At 35.9% G+C, this 24,749-nt stretch overlaps 1 protein-coding gene across 1 annotated transcript in view; it reads left to right on the top strand.

Annotated features, from left to right (window-relative positions):
* Nucleotides 1-24,749, top strand: part of CAMKMT (calmodulin-lysine N-methyltransferase) — a 222,302-nt gene that overhangs the window by 169,599 nt on the left and 27,954 nt on the right. The window contains exons 4-7 of the mRNA XM_069852646.1: nt 8,198-8,258; nt 11,255-11,309; nt 12,362-12,425; nt 17,580-17,646. Coding sequence (XP_069708747.1) covers nt 8,198-8,258; nt 11,255-11,309; nt 12,362-12,425; nt 17,580-17,646 — 247 coding nt within the window. The remainder of the gene's footprint in view (nt 1-8,197; nt 8,259-11,254; nt 11,310-12,361; nt 12,426-17,579; nt 17,647-24,749) is intronic.

Raw genomic sequence — 24,749 nt, 5'->3', positions numbered from 1 at the left:
AAATGTGTGCCTCAGGAAAAATAGTTGTATAATGTATCTATGATCTATGCAAGTTTGGGTTTTTTCTGTGGTACATACTTTGAGTATCTTTCTCTGCTCTTGGTTATGATGAAAAAAAAACCTTCATTGAAAAGATTGAAATACTCTTTCTCTATATTTTCAAGGGACAGGAGAGTCTGTGAACCAGAATGTATGTCTCAGTGTTCCATCTTTGCATTTTTAGGCTAGTTCTGCTGTTTTCTATAGCAATATTTGTTTTATTATTTCTATCGTTCCAATATGTATACTTGCCTTTCAAAATCTGTGAAAAGTATTTAAAAAGAAAAGAGAAAATGCTAGTATTTCAAAACCCTATTATAATGCATTTTCAAATATGTCAGACACATCTTTGTTAAAATTAAACCAAGGATTGGTTTTGAGCGAATAGCCCTATATCCTTACAGATGCTGTGGATGGATGCATCTAAGCTGCTTATTATATTGATGGGTTTTGCTGCTCTGCAGCAAATGAAAACAGGCAGCTGCTTCCTCCATCAAAGCAAAAAGCAGCCTGAGTTTTTATTAAACGAGTGTTCATTTCTTCTATTGCCAAAATTCTTACGCAAAACAAAAGAGCAGTTTTAGCACATTATTGCTTAACTAGACATGAACAACTGACAGCAAGTGATAAGCCTGTCTGCTTTTCACAACTGGTAATCATTTTTGGAATAGATGTTTTAATATAGTTGAATATAAAATTTTGTAATTTACATCTACAATGGTACATAAATTTATAGATCCAGTTTTTTGCAAGAGAATGAAGTCTATAATCACAAAAGGTTTGTTCCAGTGTTGTTTAATTTTTAATAACTATTTAAAAACTAGGTTAAAAAAGCCCCACACACAACACAATCAAATTCATTCATTTGAAAAAAGGATGTTAAAGACAATAATACAAGTAGATTTGTACAGTTTCTCTATTTTTCTTATGGAAGAGGTATGCGTGCATTTACAGCTTTGACTTGTTCCTGAATTTCCACATCAGTTCCACCAAGCCTCTTAAGTTTGCACTCTAAAAGAAATTTGCAGATTGCAGACCATCATGTTTCCCTCATAGTCATGAATAATAATGAGAATGAAAGTGAGAGATACAGTGCTGAGGCCATTTTGCCTAGACTAAAGATCCCAGCCGGTGCTTATACATATTTTTCAATGATCTGAATATCATGAATTCTGCTGTAGATTGAAAAGAGAAACAAGAGTTTCTATAAAATGTATGTGCATAGTGAAAAATGGTGAGACGTGATTCTCTTTATACCTTCTATTTCATCTGGTGTTCTTGTACCTTTTCAAACTCACTTTTAGCATTCCTGCTGTGGAAAAGTAAGCTAGCTATTCTTCCTGCCTCAAATTACTCCTCTTCACTGGACTTAAAAGGTGGTTTGCCAGGTGCAAAAGTCAGGTGCACTAAGTCTGGGGTGCAAGGTGCTAGTGTAAAGACTATTAAATACTTTTCTTTTTTCACACTGTGTGCATTTATCACTGAAGTTGCTCACCTGCAAATATACTTGGGGTAAATTTCAGAATGCAGAACATCAGGTTAAATGATTGGACTTTCAAAACAGGTTAGCTTTTATGTCGACACTTGCTGTGGTCAAATGTCTAGGAGGGCACAGTACTCTGTAGCTGTTCTCCTTCTGAAAAAACTGCTCTCAAATTAAATTCTGTGGGAAAGTAGTTATACAAATCCAGGCACATCCTCTGCAGCCAGCTTGGTGATAGTGACACCTCCCCTTTTTATCTGTTTCTGCTGTAGATGAGTATAAACTTAAGTTGAAGAATAGAAGTTTGAAAATAGGGGGTTTGTGTACTGCAAACAGAATGAAATAACTGTAGTTTTTTCATTAGTTTTATTCCTCACTTAGAAATTCTCTATATTTCTTCATTTTACTGAAGTGATCAGACTTGTCTTTACATTATTATGAAAGTGATTTTCTATGGAAGGTTTCCAGTCCTCTATGCATGCACTTTATGGCAGCTAAAACATTTGAATATTTGCGGTAATAGTACCTTATTATATACGTTCATGTGTTTTAGATTCAATATACCTTAGGTGGGATCTTAGGTAACCTGGGTAACCTTAGGTAACCTGATTTTCCTTTCATCTCTGTCACATTATGCATGCTGTGTGAAAAAGTGAAAGAAAATTAAATCTTTACTTCTTGTCTATACTAAGCAACATTTTTTAATGATAAAATTATAGTCAAAAGGAGCTTGAGTTATGGAGTTTGAAGAAAGCTGAGAGCTAGAAGTATTTTTGAGAACTGTCCATGCAAACTGACTGCAGCATTACAATTAATTACAAGTAGTATTTGATCGAGCAATTACTCAAATTAGAACAACCATGTTATATATTACTAGCAAGGTGTATTTGGCAGACATACACTGTGCATCCACTTCATACTTAGTCATTATTGTGCTATTCATAGTTTTATAGTTTTTCTTTTTTTCACTTCTTGGAAGTGAATTTTAGTGCCTCACTGATAAAAGTGTTCATAATATTGGTTAGAGCATAATTCTGAAATTTTCTCCAGATTACTTTGCTGTTGAACCTTGATTTTGACCTGCTCTCTTACTTCTCCGGGACCTCCAGCAGGTGTACTATTCTTCTTGCTGTGAATGGTGCCATGTGGTGAGCCACACAAAGACTAACCAGGATAAAATCATCAAATTTATATTCCCTTGTCACCTGAATATACAAAGATGTAGTCAGTAGAAAGTAAGTTTTCATACTGTAAAATGTAACAATGCTACAGCAAGAGTGGAAGAACCCTGCTTTACATTCCTAGCAATCCTTACATTAAATTGCTAGGAATTTCTGTTCCAGTACATATCTTAGCATGAAGGATTTTCCATCCACTCTACAGTCTTTTAGGAGAGGAGGTGGGGAATAGTTGGCTGTCTGGACAAGTACTTAATGGAACCCATATGCACAGTCAATTGTGGCGCCAAAAGTTTTTGTGATCTCCACCAGCAATGTGTCTTGGTGTCACGAAGAATAAAAAATATTCCTCTTAGGGTCAGAAAATAATTCATCGTTGCTCAGTGCAATTATTGGTACTTCTTTTGAGACATTATTCATCTCTTTGCCCACAATGATTATTTTCCTCTCATTTCAATGACTATTAAAGCAAATAAAGTGAAAAGAATCAGGACATTGTAGAAAAAAAGGTCTTTTTTAATATATTCAACTGGGGAAAACGATTGATTTTTCAAATTTAAATTGTCTTTGCTTTTGTGGGTTAAGATGGGATTTGTGCAAAATTTACTTCAAACTTCAAATGAATAGGAAGACATCTCATAGTTTAATAAAAGACAAAATTTGAATTTCGAGATTGGGCATCTGTACATGTATCCATAAGTGCTAGGGGAAAGTGACAAAACGTTCCATTTGGCTTAGCTTGGAAAGAAACTTCTTAATGTTCTAGAATGAATGAAGCAATTGTAAGACAGTTTTATACCTCCTATTCAGAGCTTCAAGGGATGATTCACCTGTCACCTCCAGTTGCCCCTTTGTTTCCTGTGTGTAGCGTTGACAGACAACTAATCTTGCACAATCCCAGTTAAAGTAATCAGTAGCTACTGTGACTTCTTTGTACCTATGGAGCAGTGCAGAGACTAATAATCAAGTAATCCAATCCAGTTCCAGTAATCAAATGTCTTCTTTAAAAAGACGTGTCTTAAAATTCTCAGTAGTCTATCCTGAGAATTTCCTAATACCATGCTGTTCTTCAAGAACTTCACATCAGATCTCAATATTTGTTATGCAAAGGTATGGCGGCATTCTTTGAAATATCTTGTAAAGATCCACAAAGGAGAAACAATAATTTTTAAAGCTTTTTTTTTAAAAATACTAGATAATTTATTTCTAGTAAAACAAAATTTGTAATGTAATTAAGGTTGCGGCATTTTGAGGTTTGGCACACAAGAAACATTGGTTTTGCATTTCTTTGGACTAGTGGTGCTCCACCTGATGGTTAAAATTGAACATCCTCAGCAGCCTGTCTACACGTGATTTAGTCCATGTGTGTTAAATGTTCTTTAAAGAACTGTTATGCCATGCCTAGTGCAGAAAGACCTGAGACTTTCAATTAACAAGCACTATGAGAGTAATAAAACCAACCTAATTTATGTGTTCTTGGCATTTTTGTGTTATTTTTTTCAGTTGTTGTTCCTCTGCAGGAAAAGTTTGTGTGTCTTTTTTTGGTTGCATCATACCTCAAGGTGTTAGGGTGACTCAGATTTTTTTTCTTGGCCTTCTTTTAGCTTCCTCGTTTGCGTTTAAGTAAATTAATCTGTCTCTATCTCCTAGTTTGGTTCCTAATGTGTGATAATAGAAATTCATAACATCACAAAGTTCTTGTGAGGTAGACTTCATTACTGTGAGGAGATTTTATGATATGGCGGTAAGTGCTGTAGAAATGCCTGCATTCTCTATGTATCTGCATATATAGCATTTCTCCATCTATCATCATACTATTTAGTAATAATATTTTTCTACCCGTACTACTGCAGTATCATGAAGCTGCCTGGAAGTAGACATCATCGCTCTACTGGCACACTTATAGTGGATCTCCTAGACCATCCCAATGGTGAAATGATGTCCACCAAGAGTTGAAATACGAGCAGATGTTGGTCTGTGAGCACTACCTCTCTCAGACATGCCAAATCACAGTCCTTCTTAAGGCTCTCCTTTGAACACCAACACAGCTTAATGTTTTTGTTTGTTTCAATAGAGATTCCAGTGTTTGCTGGCAACTATTCTCTGTTTTCACATTGCAGTGATCAGGGTGATAAGAGTTTGGAAACCTCCAGTAAATGTCACAAAATATTTATATTAGAAAAAAGAAACTTGTTTCTGTTTCCATGTACAATGAGATTTTTAGCCACTCTGTCTAGGACTTGTAAGATATTTACAGCCTTTTAAATACAAGCACCATTTGGGGGCCTTTTCACATTCTTTTGCCTATACATGTGTAAATAATTGACTATTGTGTGTAAGTAATTGCACATGCAAATAGGTACCCATCCAACGTTATATATTTATAATCAAATTCATAATGCAAAGTGAGAATCATTTTATTTTAAATATGAAAGAATTATTTTACATTAGTTGAGAAAACTTAATCCATATCCATATGTATGTGTTTGCAGGAATAAATTGTGCTTTTCACAACCTAGTGGTAGCTGTTAACTCATAGGAATTGCTGCATTTCTGCATTACAGCTGTATGTTTTCTAGCAGAGACAGAATTATCTTATACTTGCAACTTCAAAATGTAGGTCATTGTGTTGGTGAATGTAGGTCAGAGTGAAGGGGAAGAAGACAGAATGCAAACTCCTCCACATGGATCTTTCAGCTTATCCCTGTTTTGAAGGTAAAGAGGCTTACCTACCTGTTCAAGCACGAGAAGCTTTTCCTCTTACTAAAATTAACACAGGTATTCTGGCTTCTGACTTCTTGGCTTAGCTGGAAGCACTGTATGCTTCCACACTTGAGACCTGTGTTCGCGAAAGACCTCCTGACTCCTGCTTCTTTAGCTGCCAGCCACTTAGATCATTGCTGAGGTGATATTTCCTTCCCTGAGGGGGAAGGAAACAGGGAGAAGTGTTGCGTGCATCACTAGCATCTGCCTAAAGAAGAGCATTGTCTTTCCGAAGGTTCTTTACCCTTCCCTCAGCACAGAGGTATCAAATACACCTGCAGTTTAAGCCCATATCAACATTGTAATGGTAGTGGGGAGAAGAATGGTGACCCCTCATAAAAGATTTAGTGACTCCATTTAAAGTGCCCTTTCGATAATAACCTCAGAAAAGTGAAAGACATTTGACTGAGGGTACTGAAAATTCAAATGTTGAAAGATTTTGCTACAAATGACAAGTATTTTAAAACTTGCTCAGTTTGCTGTAAAAGGGTTTATGTTTTTTGTGTTTTGGGGGGGTGGTTGTAATGTGAGATGTAAGTATTACAAGTGGTATTAAATTAGCTGTGTCTTCACTAAATATTTTAAAAAGCACTTTTATTGCTTGAGTATACACTAGTCACTGCAAACTGAAACATTCTTTATATTATACACTAAAATATTTAAACAGTTATTATATTTATTGCAAAATCTGTCATTTTAGCATATTTCAATGCTCAAAATGCATTGAAATGCTCAGAAGCTAGATGGAAAATCCTGTACAATTCTTAGTGTATGTTTCACTGAAGAATGGGTAGTCGTGTGTGAATATTTTATTTTAACCCTTAGCAAGTCTAAGCATAATGGCACATTTGCAAATGCCTAATCAGCCTAAACTGTCATAAATGAGACAAACACCAATATTGCTTTGTTGTTTTTGTCATACATATCAATCAGCACTCTGTTTATTTTACTTTTGAGATCTTTGTCACACACAAGTTATTTGCAAACTTTTGGACAAATCGTGTCTAAGATCTTGCTTGATCTGCATGCAGGCAGCACATCCATAAACTTTTGTTATTTATCACTATGAGTAAAGGCGATTCAGAATACTTACTGGATAGGAAGAAAGAGTTATATATTTGATGGTTTCAGTCAAACTTAAGTGTTTTAAAAGGAAGATAGTTTTTCTCCCAAACTTCTGCTTCTATTAAATCTGCTGTAATATTTCTAAAGTGTGAAGAATAAAAAAAAATTATAAAAGATTTTCTGAAGGCTGCACAAACATGGTAGGCTGCATGGAAATCAGTTTACCTGTCTAGAAATATCTGAAGGATGCTTTTACATGTCTGCTCGTAAGTATACTGAAACTGTTAAAGCATCTGTAGTTCATAATAGAAAGTTTCTGTCATTAATTCATAATACTGGGGGGGGGACGCGACACGACATGACTAACCCGGTTTTGACCTGTGGATAGACATGTTAGCATGTTTTTTTCATTGCTAAGCAACAACAGAAGGAAAACACATACCATAATTTGGCCACACACGCCTTTGATATATCCTCCCTTGACTTTAGGAACCTAAGGCAAGTATGAGTCTGTTTTCACCAGGCTCCCTCCAGCAATGGAGATTGATGCCTGCAGGAGGGCATGCAAGACCCACAGGATCTGTGCTGCCCTCTCCATGGGCTACAGTGCTTCTGTTAGATGGTGAAGTGAGGTGGGAAACTGATCTGACGTAACAGCGAGTTTCATGTGTGAATGCTGTTGAAGAGGTAAATTTGCATGGATGCCTCCAACTATTTGCTAAGGTTGACAATGACCAGTGTAAGTATTGTGATGGAAGCTTAGAAAGTCATGAATAATACAAATTAGGAGCAAAACAGCGTGATTGCTCCTGCTTATTACCATACGAGAACTAGAAGGCCTTAAATGAAAATGACAGGTAGTCAAATACAAAACAAGAGAGACAGTGTGTTTCTTTTTTATGCAGCATGGTAAAAATGTGGTGTTTCCTGACACGGGATATTGCAGCTATGGAAAGTTTACCACTGTCCACAGAACAATTAGAAAAATCCTTTAGCGACTGTTAAGCAGAATTTATCACTTGTATCTCCTCTCCTCCTTAGGAACTTCTTGAGCTACAACTAGAAATCACGCTGTGTTATTGCCCTGGTCCTGTACTTGTCCTTAGTATGTGTCGCTGGTCAATGACCCTTACAGTTAGACAGATGCCTGACCTAACAAAACCTAAAAGAAAAGTAACTAAATGAAAAGAAACTGGGAAGAAATTATATTACTGTAGACTACAGCTAATGAAAAAGGAGGATGTTCCTGTCCACTGTTAGAAACAGGCTACAAGGCAAAGTGGTGCTCGCATCTGATCTGGTACAAATAGTTTGTTGTTTATTTGAATGCTGAATTGTCAGAAATTTCATAGAATTTAATCTTATGTGACTTCAAAAGTCTTGACAATTTTATGTATAGAGGCATGTGTATGTTTATGTGTGTGTGCGTGTACCTATAAAGTACATTTCTGAGCATTAGTCAGGATGAAATCTATGAAATATTCAGTTACAATGCTTAAATTAGATGTCTTCCATTAAAAGTCTTATTTGTTTCTTTATTCCATGGTATTGTGGCAAATTTAGAAAATGAAATAGTTAGTAGAGGTCTGCAAATGGTAATAACTATTCAAATATTATTTTAGACTAAAAAAATAACTGTTCTAAGACAGCGAATATCTTTGTTTTATAGGTCTCTGGCCATCTGAAGAAGTGCTGGCTTACTACTGCCTAAAGCACAATGAAATGTTCAGGTACAGAGTAAACATAAAAAGATATTTTCCCATCTGTTAGTTTTATTGTATCTGCATGGTAAAGATTGCTATGATTTAAGTCTTCAGATTAAATTTAAAATGTTCAAGGTAAAAGCATGTTGCTCTTAACAAAGAATTCTGAGCTGCCTTTGGGTACTAATATTGCACAGCAAGCTTTCTGCTACATGTCAAAGACTTTTGATTTCCACTCAAGGCATTTTATTTCACTTTGATTTTTGGGAAACAAAAGTGAAGCTCCAATCGATCAGTACTGATTGTGAAGGTCAGGAAAAATAAAAGACGTTCTTTAAACTAACATCTGCAAAAACATTGCAAAAGCAAGCAAAATATTACCTGATGAAATACATAATTATCACTGCATATAGCAATGGAAGAATTTGCACCTGTATTTAGGTGCTTTGATACAATTTCGAGTCATCCTGCACTTTTTGGTTTTGTTTTTCACATTTTCTAAACTTGTAGAAGACAATTATTAAGGCTCCAACAGGAACACCTTAAAATAAAATCCATCCTGCATCCTCTCACTTTTCCCTTCTGTAACAGAGTCTTGCACTTGGAAATTGTTGAAGTTTCATTGTCCGGAGGATTAATGGGGTGCAGGAAAGGCCAGTATAACAATGCATTTGTAGGCAGAAATTGTTTTCTGAGTGAGGGTGCAAGGGTAATACTAAATAAACTAGTTTGGAATATACAAAATTCCTCAGTATCTATACAAATGGTGTTGGTAAAATAGGGAGGACCAAGCTGCAAGCTCCTACTTCTTGTACCAAAGCTGAAAGCATTATCAGCTGTGAGGTGGTTCCTGCAGCGTTCTCGGACTCCTATGTGAAATAAAAGACCTAGCATCAAAACATACCCTCATTTCTGGTCTAGCCACCATCTGAATGAAGCCCACTGCATTAGAGGAGAAGGCTAACACACCTGATCTGGTAGCTGCTTCCCCATCTTCCAAGTTTAGCTGGGCATAGTGTGACATTTGCTGCTGTCCCTGCATCACTTTGCCATCCAGCCCTATGCTGTGGCTCGTATGCCGTGCCTGTTCTTGGAGGCTCTGCACAGCAGACCTCCCTCTGTTCCCTGCTAAGAGGTTATTTCCCTAGTCTGGGTATGCAAGGCTGGATAGTTCGAGGCAGCTATCATTCAGACTTCCATGTAGGAAAGGGGCAGTTTCACATCCTGATTTCTCAGGATTATGTTCTCTCAATGTTTTGTTTAGAGTAGCGTTTTTTAGTTCAGTTTTCATTGATAAATGTCACTAAGTATTTCTTGAGAGACAGATATGATTTTTTAAATTTGATAATAAAAGAATTTTGCAATGAAATTAATTACTTATTGCATAAATGTGTATGTCTATATGTGTGTAAGCATATGCATGTATATAGTGTTCATACAAACTTAGTTCAAAACGCATTAAAAGCCTCACACTGTATACTTTCTGTGTTTATTTCTATAGACATGACTTTTATAAAGGATCAGGTGCCTTGTAAATCTTATCTATATAACCAAATGTATATATCTTTAATATCTATAACATATATAGTTTAGAAAGATAAAAACTTATGTGAGGAAAAACCCATAATCATTCTATTTAAACCATGACCTGCAAATTTCCTGCATCTGTTTTATATTCTCATTGAGTTTATGTAAGCTTGTTCCTCTGAACTATGTCCATCTTTTGTCTCAAATGTCCATCATTGTCTCATTAAATAGAACAACTAGACTTTTTGCAAATAAAATTTGTGGAGTCTAAGAGAATTAAATCTATCCCATCCAGACAGTGAGCATTAGTATACAGCCATACAGCCTAGTCCAGTGCCTTCACTGAACAAAATATCAGTATCTGTATACTGATATTGTTTCTTAAATGTTCTTTCTAAATATCAGTGTCAAGTGAGTAGGGATGTAATTCACATAAAAATAGATTTCCAAATGTTGGTGTTTTAGGGGAGAGGAAAAGGTGTAAAAAAAAAAAAAAGAATCTCTTTAGGTGGAATTCCATTTTCTGCCTGTCAAAAATGTCTGAATGGAAACGTTTCTGCCAGCTGTAACAGTTGCCGCAGATTTAGCTATAAAGCAGCATGTTCCCAAACTGATGCTCTGCCTTGCCCTAGACGCCACTTCACGCAGTTTCAGCGCGGGGTCAGCATTCCTCCCTCCTCCCCTCCTGGGGCAGGCTGTGGCTCTGGAGGACATTCCTTATGGCTCCCCCTGCAAGCTTCCATCCGGCACGCTCTCTGCCCCAAATTATTTTCACATGCATGTCTTAAAAACAGCACAGTGTGGTCTAAGTTAAAAGCAGCCTTTTAGACCATACATTCAACCCTCCACTTGGGCTCAGTTTAGACTCTTGACACTAACTTCGTTTGGTTTTCTCTAGCTTAGCTGTTCCCATCGTTGTTCATAACAGCATTGTTTGTAGGTCACTTGCAGTTTTAAGTGCTAATTGAAGGATCAGATTTCTTCATGTGTAATTGTTTTGTGGTATATAGCTTGTTTTAAAACTCCCCTCCTTTTAATATCAAAAGGCTTTTAGATATAACTACGTGGAGAGATACATAAATAATATTAATTTCCCCATTTACTTCTCTAACTGTTTTTGCAAGAATGAATGTGGATTAACATTGTTATCCTTTCCTAACAATTATCTTTCGCTACTCTAGCTAGTTTAGTTCTAAAAGACAGAGCCATTGACAAGGGAAAAAAGGGAACCTTCTCAGATTTTTCAGCTCAGCGGTGGTAATGTTGCACTGAACACTAATGAGGGAACCCCCACTGGTTTGCCTGCTTTGTGACTTTTCTGTTTCATAATTATTTTTAAAACGCAAACCGACATGAGGTAGCCTAGTCATGTCTCTACAACTTCCTGGTAGCTCAGTTCTTACTGCAGATGGCAATTTGTTCTTGTAACATATATGTCTCTCTGACCATTTTCATCTAATTTGTATGGGTTCTACCATTTCCTTTCTCTCTTTCAGGGACCTTGCTGTGTGTGAGCTAGGGGGTGGCATGACATGCTTGGCTGGGCTCATGGTAGGTCTTTTCTCAATTCCAATCCCATTCAGAGTAAGAAACAAAAGGAAAAATGTTCCAGTGCCTCCAACTGCTGGGTCAGAGAACTGTCAACAGCCTCAGCTGCGGTCAAGCTGCAGAGTCTTGAGAGACCTTCTAGATTGACTTGCTTTCGTATCATATTGATTTTATGGTTGCCTCGATGAGCAGAAACATTTTACCTCCGTGTAGTCAATATCTCTTGTTGTGACATTCCAGGCCACGTACAGTCTGTCTTTCATTGCCATAGCCGAAGATTTTTTTTTTTTTCAGATTGTAGTCCCATTTGCTAAGATACAGGAATAGCCTGGCGAATCACAGTTGGAGCACCATGATATAGCTGCTAATGTTTTGCCTGCATTATTACACCAACAAACATGATCCAGAGCTCTCGGTAATTAGATTCTTTTGAATTAGATTGGCCATTCAGGAGAGTCGTTCACCATTCTCTGGGTTCTGAGTCATGTATTCAGGAGATATTATGTAGCAGTGCAGTGCATTAGACAAGTTTTTATGTCTCTACAAATAAAAGCATATTGTTACACTGATTGGCATTTGACAAACCTGTCGCTCTTATACAATGTGTCGAGGTTACAGCCCAATGTGCGAGCATGTCAAAGCTCACAAAAAAATTACCCTTACAAAGCCATCTGCCTGCAATGCAAAGTTATATGAAGGGCATCAGGCAGTCAGACAGAAGCAAGCTGAAAGGCAGAGTGACAGCCTTGTATGATGGCTCTACTAGATAAACAGAAGCCCGCAAATGAAAGCCTCTCAGAATACCATCATCCGCTGTCACAATGCAATTACGGAACAGAATGATAGCAAGATAGAGGCTCCCGCAAATGGAATGATAAAAGTATTGACTGATTTGATTGAATGATTAAAATAATGCAGACATAAAATGAAAAAAGATTGAAGATTGTTACAGAGAAATAGGTGAGGAAGCATGATACTGAAGGCTTGTCACTCCTGTCTTCACTTCCACACAGACAAGCATATTTGCTCATTGTTTGCTGTGCTCTTTTTTTCAGGTTGCTATTTCTGCAGATGTCAAAGAAGTTCTGTTAACTGATGGAAATGAAAAGGCCATCAAAAGTATCCTTATTCAGATAGAAAACTGGTTTGTTGTGCTCGTTCCTTTTTACTGGCTGAGTAACAATCGATATAAAGACAGACAGCATGGGGTATATCAAGAAAAAGTCCCCACATAAGTAATTAAAAAATAGATGTAGAATATCCTGAGTAGAGCTATAACTTCCCCCTCAATAAATGCCACATTTTCTTCTTTAATTAAAAATTTACATGTTGGTGTAGAACAAGTGCAGTAGTAAATACTTCTCTTATAGTTGAGTGCTGAAAGATTCCCTGTGTGTATGCTGCACGTTACAGGAGGTGTAGCAGTGAATTGAATCATTAGCTCCCCTTTGCATATTCGTTTTGCAGAACTAGGGCTTTTTTACTTTTTAAACTTTCTGATACTACCCTATTCAAACATACCTAATATTTGTATATTGTCACAGCTTTTCCAGTGCATATTGAAATGCATGGTTTCATTGTTGTTGCTAACTTACAGCTGCCTACAAATTATCCATATAGTGTGCTTAATCAATTATCAGTTTATCGTTATTTCTCTTGATGCAAGATTGGAAAACTCCTCTGTCCCTTGTAGAAAGTATTTTATTATATTTTTTATTAGAATAAATTGCTATTATGCCCCTTTAATACGAACAGATAGTTCATAAAATTGAACTGTACTTTGGCAAAGCGAGAGAATGAGTGAGCATAATTTGTGGCCACATTGAATATCAGCACAGAACAAGAACAGATATATAGAATGAATACTAATAGCCTTTGGAAACTGAGAGGGAAAAAAGGAAGATATCTGTTTGCTTTTGTTTCCTGGTAATCTTTCCATTTGCATTTTAAGGCAGCTAGTTTTTCAGATTTTGGCCACTGCATCATCAGAATTATTTAGATTTGAGTTTTGTATCTTTTTGAGAGCTAACATAATGAATACTTAGGAGAAAAAAATAAGTTAAAATCATTTGTGGTTCAAAAAAATTGCAGTTGCTGATGACTGATACAGGAAATATTGCAGAGCAATAATGTTAGCTACTACCTTTAAAAACACTTTCTTAGAGGTAACTGAGGTAGCTGTAATTGCTTACAACATTAACAATTTCATGGAAAAAATGTCCAGTCATAGATCATATCTTTTAAAACTTGATGGAAGCCTTATAAAGTCTCGTTTTTCTTGAAAATGAAAATTCTCGGTTGTGTTCTGGAGATTGTTATTTTGTTAAATTTTAGTTTGCCGTACTCGTGTCTTTAGGAGGAGATATTCATTATTCTCTGTATTTTGATAAGCATCACCTCTTCCAAGCTTTCTTCTATGTCGTTATGAAGATAAAAAATGTGGTAGAAAATGTGTTTCAAAACTAGCCTAACAAAACAAATTGATATTTTATATAAGCATAGGTATTTAACAAAAGGTCATTTTACACACAGAAAGCTTCAGGTGACCTCAGTAATCATCAAGTCAGCAAATATCTTGCATAGCTGACTCCATAAACATACCTGAAGTTTTTTGAAATTTAGAAGTCTTCTATAGCAAGGAAAATGGGTGAGTGTTAAAAGTATGCACTCACTCTTTAGAATTAAACAAAGTAAAGTGCCTTTATTCCTGAAAACGATACTGTTAATGTCATCTAATTAGCACACCTTATTTTTCTAAAACAATATGTTTTAGAAATATCTTTTATTTCCAAAAGTCTTGCAAGAAGTCTTCATCTGTATTCACTCAGTGAATCCCTTTCAGAGAAGCAATTGGTGGAAAGCTCTAACAGGAATTTATTTTTCTTTTTTAACATTTGGTGCTCTGGAGGTTCAGCATTCAAAGTGCTTTTATTGTGTTGGATTTTACAATGGGCTTAATATTAGCAGGGTGCCAAAGTGCAGCAGACTAAGAACTTTACAGTGTAGTTGGAATGTATTCTTAAAAGTGCACATAATAAAATTTATGATGCATTTCACATGTTTTATGGACTTCAGTAGTAATTTTATGATCTGTCTTACGGTAATTTTCTTTTGCATCCTTTTGTATAGTGACTAGGTATAAAAGAAATTTAAGCTAAATTTAGATCTGTTTCAGCCCCACCAGACTCACTGACATCGGTAAGAATTTTGAATATATTTGGAACCAAGTGCCACAGACTACGAATTATGTATTTTTGCTAATTTTTATTTCAGCTGTTGGTATTTTTTAATTGTTTAGCATACAAAATTAAATTAATTTGGGATAAAATACTGTTTTCTTGTCTAGATTCTGCTTTTCAGGAGTAGTTAATGCCTAGTATTAAGCTTTTTTATGTAGGTATTATAGATTAAAATAATCTTGTTCAAAAATTACTGTTTACATCTTCCCTTTATATTTCTTAGGAAGCTTAAATTACATGCCAGTCATACTATAATATCCAAAAATTACTTTCCAAAAAGTAAAAGTGGTTGTCAAAAAAAAGAAAAAAAATCACTGTCAGAAGCCAGGAAATCGCCAAGCAAGCCTGCTAATTATTCTTAATGGGCAAGATGAGCACATTAAGAAACAAATGAATACATCAGTGAAATGTAATTGAAAATCGACCTGGCAATAGTGCATTGCATCTCCGAATCTGCCTTTGTATTATTATCGTCATCATCATAATTATTGTTGGTTTTGTTGTTGTTATTGCTATTCAGTGAGCATAACTAACAGCTTTGCTTTGTGAAGTCTCAAGCTTTTGAGGATTTGATTTTTCTTTTAATTTTTTTACATTCGTCATGTTATTCTCCTTTTCGTACTGCCACATGAGGTACTCACTATGTGTTTTCAATATCTGTATTAGGATACGTTATTGAAATTTTATGGATTAAAACAATTTTCTACTATATTAATTTCTAATATTGTTGTGATTTTAGCCATTTCACTATGAAAGATGTTGCTATTTTTTATATTAATCAATTGTCTTATGCATGAAGTTTATGGAGGTTTATTAAAGGATATTATGATTTGAGTTACTAGTCCATTTAAAAGACTTCACTCTGGCTCAGTCCTTTTGCTTGTCAAGGGCAGGTTTTAATTGATTAACAGATCATTTATATTTCAAAATCAATAAAATAAAAGACATAATATTGCCTTTGCAGCTTCCTTCCAAACTTTGTTGTTGGTTTAGTGTGTTTTATCTAATTTCTTCCAGGATATTTTAAGTAAACAAATAAAAATAAAAATAGGGCTATTTCATGCGAATAATTAAGATATAGTTAGGCAAAGTTATCAGATTAGTCTCCTTTTGTAATTTTGGGTGATATGCATTCAGATACAAGTTTTGCCACTTGGGTGATATCTATGACAGTGTCAGTCATGAACATCAAATTCTATTTCCCCAGAATACTGGAAGCATCTATACTCAGTTCAACATGCCCAAATCCAAGGATAAGGTTCATTTTTTTAGCAAAAATTGTCTCCTCTTTCAGAGAGTCTGTGTACCTTCTGCCTTAGCTCTGTTTCACACCACTAGTGACTTGAACTACTGTCTTAAAGCGTCAATAATACAAAACATTGTTGCAGAGCACTATAATGGCCATTAAAATGTAGTGTATGGATCTTTCAATAGTCCTGGGAAATTTAGGTTAGAAAGGTCATGTTCAGCCTGAATGCCTGAAGACGTTGTGTCATAAATTATTTAAAAAAGCTAGTGTTAACATGTTGACAACAATTATTAATAGTTTTGCTTAGTTATAAAATTAAAGTGCAATGTATTTAATTTATCAACAATGTTACTTCTGCCTGTACTTTAATAAAGGCATGCTTTGTGGAATTATTTATGCCTTCCTTTTGCTTCACAGGTATAGACCATTCATTACTACTTTTCATTGCATATTGTGGATAAGGTTAGAAGACATGTCCAAACTACTGAGATTTGTTTGAACCAGTCTTCTGTCATTCTATTATTAGATTTTGGCTTCTCAAAATATCAACTGTCTTTTCTTTTACATTGTTTGGATAGTGTCTTTCCTAAAATAACTTTTCTTAAATAGCCAACTGTTTTAGGAAGGTCAATTATGTGATTTCATCAGAGCAAATAAGAAGATACATTAGTGATATACTAAATGAGCCTGACATAGCATTCAATTTTCTTGTAAGGGCACTAGCAAAGAATTCAACATTTTTTTACTCCTAGAAATATCCTTCTAATTAGCATCAGATTTCCTGTTCTTTAAATACTAAAGAGTGATCATTGACATCTTTGCCAAAAATATCCGTTTAAGATAATTTTTTTGTATTTGAGAATGAATCATTCAAATATGTATGGATTCACACTGAGTGACATCCAGTATTGTCCCGTATTTATGTACTTGCTGCACCTTTTCCATCCAATGGCTTTTCACTGACCACAAATGACTGATTATGAAGGTTTTCTTTCTAGGCATAGATGACTGGGCACAGCTTCCCTTGAACTTTTCATTGACAGCACTTGCTTTGGCCTGCCTGAATGGCTGCCTGAATTTGTGATCTGATATTCCAGACTGAAAGAAGATGAGACATGAGGCTAAGCCATTGAGACATAAGGCTGAGACACTGTTGCCATTCCCATGGGGAAGAAAAGGTGTTTGTTGCTTTGTATGGTGGTCCCAAACCATTCTCACAAAAGCAAGTTGACTAGAAATTCCCTTGCCTATAGGTTAAGGTGCTCCCATTGTGTGTTGGGTTTCACCCAGTGCCAGGAACAACAGTATGTGTTTTGTGGCAGGGCAGGTACTCAAAACCCATAAGCCTCCAAAATCTCATTATGTGATCTAGTAATACAGTCAAAAGGAGCACAAACTCAACTGGACATTAAGTGACTGTAGTAAAAGATTTTTTGTTCACCAAGGTTATAATTCTTATATTTGCAAACAATAGCTGCCTTTAAATATATATAAGGTATGGAAGTCTTTTTCAGTTCACTCTGTAGCTACAGGGCTAGCAATTCCTTAGATGAAACCATAACTAGAGTTAGGCAACAATAGTAAGTTGCTTCATAGATATGCGGCTGATGTACTGGAGTAATAAAGTAAAATTTATGCTTCTGAAAAAAGGATTGACTCAGCACAGATTTAAGAAGAACAAATAGATAAAAGATGTCATGAAGGTATTGACAATGGAAAAAAGGAGGGTTTATTATTTTATGACTGCTCTAGTTTTGTAGATAATTCTTAACAAATATGCTACAGATGTAAGCGATATCATCACAAGAAACCAAAATGCAGGAGTATTTAAGGCTCAGAAAGTGTCAAGCTGGTAAGATTCTACTAAACTGTTTTACGGATTTTATCATATAACTGTATATTTAATGTAAATGTGAAATGTGTGCAAAAGTGTGAAAGTGCAAACTGTATTACTGATGCTGACACAGATCTATATTCAGTGTAAGTAGACGTGTCATGGTTTAAGTGATGCTATACCAAAAATTGGAAGTATTAAAAAAAAAATGAATTGCTTTTCAGCCTTAAAAAAATACGGTATGATTAATCCTGGTGTCAGAACCTCCTCTTCCTTTTTTTTAACACAGTATGTCTCTTCAAGCTGTGGGTCATTGCATGGTTGGAAATGTGGCTGCTTGAGAGTCAACATTACCTGTTGTACTGAATATAAGGCTTGAAATGAATGTGCCTAAATCACTGACAAGTTTTATTTTAAATAGCTCTGGGAATTCAAGTTCAAATACCATTTTCCCCTGAGGCAGATGTCAGAGCATCCATGGATGTTGATGATCATCCATGGATGACTATATGTCGCCACGAATACTACAGAGCATACACGAGGAAATGGGTCCACAGCTAGCAGGGAGCTGGACTCAGGAACTGCATTCAGGAATGTACGGATCCAGGATCAGGAGCAATTAAACATACGAGGACCTCACTGAACATTGGCCATTACAGAAGAGGGGTGAGACCCTCATGCTCTTTTATATGCATACTTTATACCAAGTATGATGTATATGGGATGGAATACTCTGTTGATCAGTTTAGGGTCACCTGTCCTCTCCACCCCTCCTTTTCCACCAGCTTAAGCACAGCCTTGCTTACTCTAGGGGTAAGTATAAGTGTTGACCTTTTTGCAGTCCAATACCCTGTGTTATCACTTCTAGCAAGGAGCACTGTCTCAAAAACATGCAGTTAGCTTTCAGAAAATGAAGTTACTTAGAGCAACTGAGTTAGGAGTCAGAAAACTGACTCTAATTTAGCTCAAACCACAACATCTATTCTCATTGACTATGTCCTATGGTGCAGGGTGCACTCATCATTTTTCTCAAAGCACACCAACTCTATTGTCTCTGAGTTACCCCTGAAGGCATGCTCTGGAGGGTGAGCATTTTACAGGTTGAGAGAATTTGGTTTCAGATTGCCTCTAGAGTGCTTACTGACCCACCCTGGAACAGATGCCTCTGAAGTTAGATGTTTAACTATATATTTCACTGAGGCATATTCCAGAAGGGCTCTTAGTCCTCAAAGTGAAAAAGTAAAGCTGAAAAAATACCAAGAAAAGCAAGCTATTAATGGCAGAACAAGCTTATTAACACAGAGAGTTAAACCCATACAATTTTAATGGCTGTGGTTCACATCATTTATCCCTATGCTTATGTAACCGTTCTGTGTAGAGAAATTCCTTGCAGTGAGCACTTAGGGTTAGAAAAATTCTGCCATCATTAGGGTGTATGTGCATATAGCCTAGAGATCTATCCTTGCATCCTAATAAGTGCCTTCTGAGAAGACAAAGGCCACGCAGGCCACAGGAATGGTCTTCCAGGTTCCATGTGCTGAACACTTCTTGTGAGCAATCTCAGACACTCAGGCTGTGTGGTATGTCCATCTAGAAGCTTAGATTTTGTAGATTTCCAGTTGCAGTCTACTTTGTATGAGACTTTAGATTTCATCCCTTTTCAAGACTTCAAACCTGGTCTTTTAGATATCAATCAAAAGCACGTTTTCTACCGTTTCCTCATTTACATTTATCTAATGCTTAAGGTCATTTGTGATCATTTGAGTGTATTTCAGCATATGGAATCAGTGAATAATAGATTTCAGCCTCACGCTGTGAAGAAAGATTGTGTTTTTACAAGACATGATGTTGTTTACTGAGTGTTAATAATCACTAATTAATAAACATATCTAAACGTCATAAAGTTGCGTTTTAAGGAGTAAAAATGTCAAGTGTTTAACTTCCCAAGTGCAATAACATTTGGGGCCTCATTTGCATAAATAAAATAGTTAAATTACAAAATAAAGTACTGTATCAAAACATAAGGCTCAATATAACGAACACAATTTGGTTTTTAGTTCTATGTTCATAAGGTTTTTGAAGATTTGTTGTAGCAGTGTAAAACATTCAAGTTATTCTCTAATACCCAAAATAATGATCCTCTTGCATATCTCTATATTATACACATTAATAGTTGATTTCTCCTGTCAAAATTTGTTATTTGAGAAATGCTACTTGGTGGATCAGTCCTTCAGATTCAGTACTGGCATGTGAAGAAGGCAGTAGTAAAGTCATTTGATTACTTCTCAAGTCCTTGAAGAAACTAAAAGGCTGACATAAAATCTGAAATATTACCATAACCCTGATTCACTTTTCATACAACAGAAAACCTTAGTTATTCATTATAGAATGATAATGGGAACCAGAACACACAGGAAAAGAAGAACTAGGGAAGAACGCAACGCTGGCATGCAAAATGACACTAGGTGACTAGGTGATCAGAGCTTGCAGGTAGATGAATATAGTGATTTGTTTAAGTTACTTACTGCAACATTACTTTAGTCTGAAGAAGGCACAGTGTCCAGTGCAAAGGTACAAGATTTTTTCTATATAAAAGGTAATTCAAAAGAGGCCCTTCTTACTGCACCTTCATCTCACTTTGGGATCTGTTACTCTTTTCCTGGCATGTGCAGTAGGAATTATCATTACGAGAGTCAGTTTGTAATTGTTCCAGGCTTTTCAGTCTAAAATTGGAAAGTATACCAAAAAATGTATGATGCAAAAGGAAGAATCCGATATCAGCCAAGAGAAGTTGGATTAGGACAACCTGCCATACATTTATTTATTTAGATTTATACAAAGTGCAGTAAATGAGCACTTACCTAGTTTCTGCCAACTCCTGGTTATTATTTAAAAGTATAGTAATGTAAGCCAAACTGGCAGTTTGTCATGTTATGTACTATAATGTAACAATAGATATTTAGTAAACAGCTTATTTAAGCAATGGATATACAATTCTATGTTTATTTCTAGCTTCCATGAGTATGCTTAGAATTTCTTGTTTATGCCCACTGGAAATAGGTCCAGTAATGCCACCAAGTTACTAATAATGACTTGCTGTCGTAAGGTGAATTATTAATATGGTGTATGAGTTTGTTGATTTTTTGGTTTTTCACAGTTTGAAAATTATCCATTAGCCACTTTAAATTTGCCCCGTAACCCCAAACTCAACTGAGGTGGAAACCATTCCATATTTTTGATCATACTTGTCCTTCTCTGTATCTTCTCCAGTTTCAATCGTCGCCTTTTCAGATGAGACTGAGCAGTGCTGCATTCAAAGTGTACACAAATGATAGATATATGTAGGGGATTAATTATGCTTTCTTTTCTTCTTCTAAAAACACCTAACTGTGATTTGCTTTTCTGACCGCAGTGAAGCGCTGAGCTGATAGTTCCATGATTCTGTGTTATCACATCAAGAGCTTTCTGGTGACGGTCAGTTCAGAGACCTTAATTTTCCCTATGAAGCCAGAATTATTTTTCCTGTTGTGCACTTTGCATTTATACACACTGAATTTCTTCTGCCATTTTATTGTCCAGTAACTTAGTTTCATCCTTCTGCAGTTTTCTCAGTCTGCTCTTTTCCTCACTGTCTTGAATAACTTCTTAGCATCAGCAAACTTTGCCACCTCTGTACTCACCTCTTGTAAACATGTTGAATAGAACAGGTCCCAGAGGAGCTTCACTGAGTACCTCCTTCTTTTGTGAGAACTGACCATTTACTAATAGCCTGTTGCCTGTCATTTGTTCCATTACTTAGCCATGCCAGGACTCTTCTTCAGTGGCTGTCTACTTCCCTTAAATGTTGTGGGTGAGGGTCTTTGCCTTTTGGAATCAGAAGCAGCCTGTGTTACCTCAGTCACCCTGATCTGAAGTACTTGTTGACATCTCTGAAGAGCTCAGGGTATATAAAGTAAGACATCCTTTTACAGATGACGTATCAAAACAGGCTTGGTTGTGAAATTGTCTTTCATTTCTTCTATAGTGAACATTGATGCCAAGAATTAATCTCACCTCTCTGAAATGGTGTTATCCTCTGCCAGTGCTCATTCTATATACTGATTATCAGCTGGCAGGCAGATTTAGAACAAAAGAGAGTGTACACTAATTTTTGGCCTCTCTGATTTTATTATTATATTTAACTACCCCAGCTGGTCATCCTTTCTTCATTTGGGTGCGACTTCAGCTTTTGGAGGAATTACTTGTTTCTAATAACCTTCTTTACCATTTGGCCATGCCAAGGGACTTTCACCAGCTTTCAAGCCTCTCATATTTGTGTATTTCACCCGGTTGTGTTGACTTAATAATGTTGACATTTATTATAAATTGCATTGTATTTTTTTCTCTCTTTTTTATGTGACTAGATAAAAATGTAGAAAGAAAAAATTAAGAAGTTAGCAAGCTTTGTCCAGCAATTTCTATGTGTTTGGAAGAACAGAGAACATGCTGGCTAAAAGTATAGTGTTGCATTATTTTAAATAATTCTTGCTCAAATCATTGGCTGTTTTATTATGAACTCCTCTTAGCTTAAAAAGCATGCTTTTGGTAAAATTATTTCTCTTGTACTCTCTTGGAGTGGACAGGTGGAGAACACTGATGTGAGAAAACCTGTATCTTTCTTCCTAGGGCTTTCAGTGAAAACACCTATGTGTTGTTAGAATCAAAGATTATTTATAGACTTCCAGTAGTCTCCTTCACAGTTGCTCTCAGCTAATCTTTGCCACAGACCTAGTAAAGTAGGGACAAACTTTAAATTTTGAGAAAATTATGCTTACTGCATTATCTTTGCTTGTTTTGTTAATGTTCAATTATTATTCAGCTATTCAAGCATTAACCAAGGATACTGGAAATGCATAGGTTCAGGAAAGAGGCAGAAGAGTGTATCAGGGTCTGGAAATAAGAGAGTTAAAGAACTCTGTTTACTTAACTTGTCGAAGAAATGACATGATTGTTAAGAAATGAATTGATTTTGATCTGAAATCTCATGTGAGGAAAAAATCTGTAATAATAATAATAATAATAAATAATCTTTAATCTGGCTTACAAGTATCTAACAAAGTATAGAAATTGAAGCTAGGCAAATTCAGTTTAGAAAAAAATTAGATCTAACAGAGAGAAGATAATACATTAGAATATCTTTCTATGAGCACTGGTAGTTTCTGAAGCAGTGAATGTGTTTAAATAATTTTGGATATCTTTCTGAAATGTGTATTAACTTCCTAATATATATTGGCTTATTACAGAAGTTTGAAATCTTGAATGTTTATTATGGTCCCTTCTACCCTCAGAATTTATGGACCTGTGAGTTACATCTTCTCTACTGCTTTTAACTTCCCTCCCCTATTCAGTCCTTCTGGATCTGCCTGGTTCACTTCACATTCTTTGATTTTTCTTCTTGTTCTCTTGATTATCCTCGCTGTATTTGTGGACAGACTATTTTCCATAGAGCATGTATTTTCATTAATATTTTTTCCATAAAACGAACTTTTACAAAGCTTTCATTCGCTGATGCTACCAGTGTGGTTGTTCCACATATGCTTATGCTGTCTTGCATTTTGAACTGATGAATTCAGTCTGAATTTGAAGGTGAAAACCATCCATTTTGTGCACAATGTACTACATGAACCTTGCTAAAATCAGTAGTCAATCTAAATAAAGACTGGCTTAGAATATGTTGATGTAGAGGAAGGATGTGAAAAGGCGAAGGTTTTTTTTGCTTAATAACATTTTAATACAAAATATTTTCCCTTCTTTAAAAAAAAATAGGCACACTTCTGCTGAATGTTGAGCTGTGGTGTGCCTAGAAAACGGAGAACTTTATTCTGCAACAGTTTTATTTACATGCAGTGTATTATTATGTTCCCAAAATTTAGTAGCTTTTGATACACAGCAAATGTTGAAGTGTTAAGGCTGTTATTTTTGAAGACAAAACTGTAATGTTCCCATCTGAATTTTAGCAAAATGTGTTGTACGGAACAAGAGAGAGAAAACATGTTCTCGGAATAAGGAATAAAGGAAGCACATAACTTTATCACACACTTTTAGCAAGGAGGGTTTAGACAGGAAAACCTAGATGGAATCAGAGAGTAGCTCAAAATTAGAAGGGACCTATCGTTGATTTCAGTCGTTTTTTTTTTCTTCTTTTGTATTACCACATTAATGTGATGAGGTTTCTTCATTAATTGTTATACTAGGCATTGTATAAACAAAAGGCAAAAAGGCAGTTTGCATTAGTCTGTGGTCTGGGTCTGGAGACAGATTTGGCAAGGAAGGATAACAAGGATAACTGTATTCAGCTTGATAGATGGAGTTGGAGGCACAAGAGCAGCCTAGCCAGTTTTTGTAGGCACTATTTTAAAAGAAAGTTTCAAGGATAATTGGGTAAGTTGGTCAATGTTCATGGATAACATAGTGGAATAAAATTGCAAAGGTATTTGCTTGAAAAGTTAAGTGGAAGATGCAGACTGACATTAGGGCTGATTAAAGAAGGGACTTGTCCTTTCAGTATTGAATGAAGGAGAAAAAATAGGGAAGTGAATTGTTGTGAAGCATTTGGAAAAGAAGACTTGCAACTTTCTTGGAGTAGTACAATGAGAAAGGTGACAAGATCAGGGTTGTAGGCAAGAAAAACAATCTTTGCAGCAGCCTACTGAATAAATATTAATAGGGCAAGGCTGCATTTTCCAAGGGCAGAGAGAACAATATTGTACTGTTAATATGTAAGTAATGATGACATGGTCAAGAGTTTAAGCTGAGTGGGTAGATAAGAAACTTCTTAGAGATGCTATGCAGAGAGAATAAGAGAAATCTGAACAGAGCTGAAGTATCCAGATATAGAGGAAGGTCTAAGCTAAATCTGGATTACAGACCAGAATTAAAGTTATGTCCAAAGGAATCAAAGAAAGTCGTAACAATGCCTTGTTGTATTTCAGAGGTGATGGACTCTCACTAAGGCCATGAAAAATACTGAGTCGTGAGTCTGGATACACAGTGAGAAATAGAGAAGCGGGTTGTGGACTTTAAGTTTTATGGATGAGAGAACCTAGAGGTGAAATTCAGAGGAAGAAGAGGTTGAGGAGGAA

Source organism: Phaenicophaeus curvirostris, chromosome 2 (genome assembly GCF_032191515.1).
Source record: "Phaenicophaeus curvirostris isolate KB17595 chromosome 2, BPBGC_Pcur_1.0, whole genome shotgun sequence".
NCBI classification, from domain to species: domain Eukaryota; kingdom Metazoa; phylum Chordata; class Aves; order Cuculiformes; family Cuculidae; genus Phaenicophaeus; species Phaenicophaeus curvirostris.
This window is presented reverse-complemented; position numbering and strand designations above follow the sequence as displayed.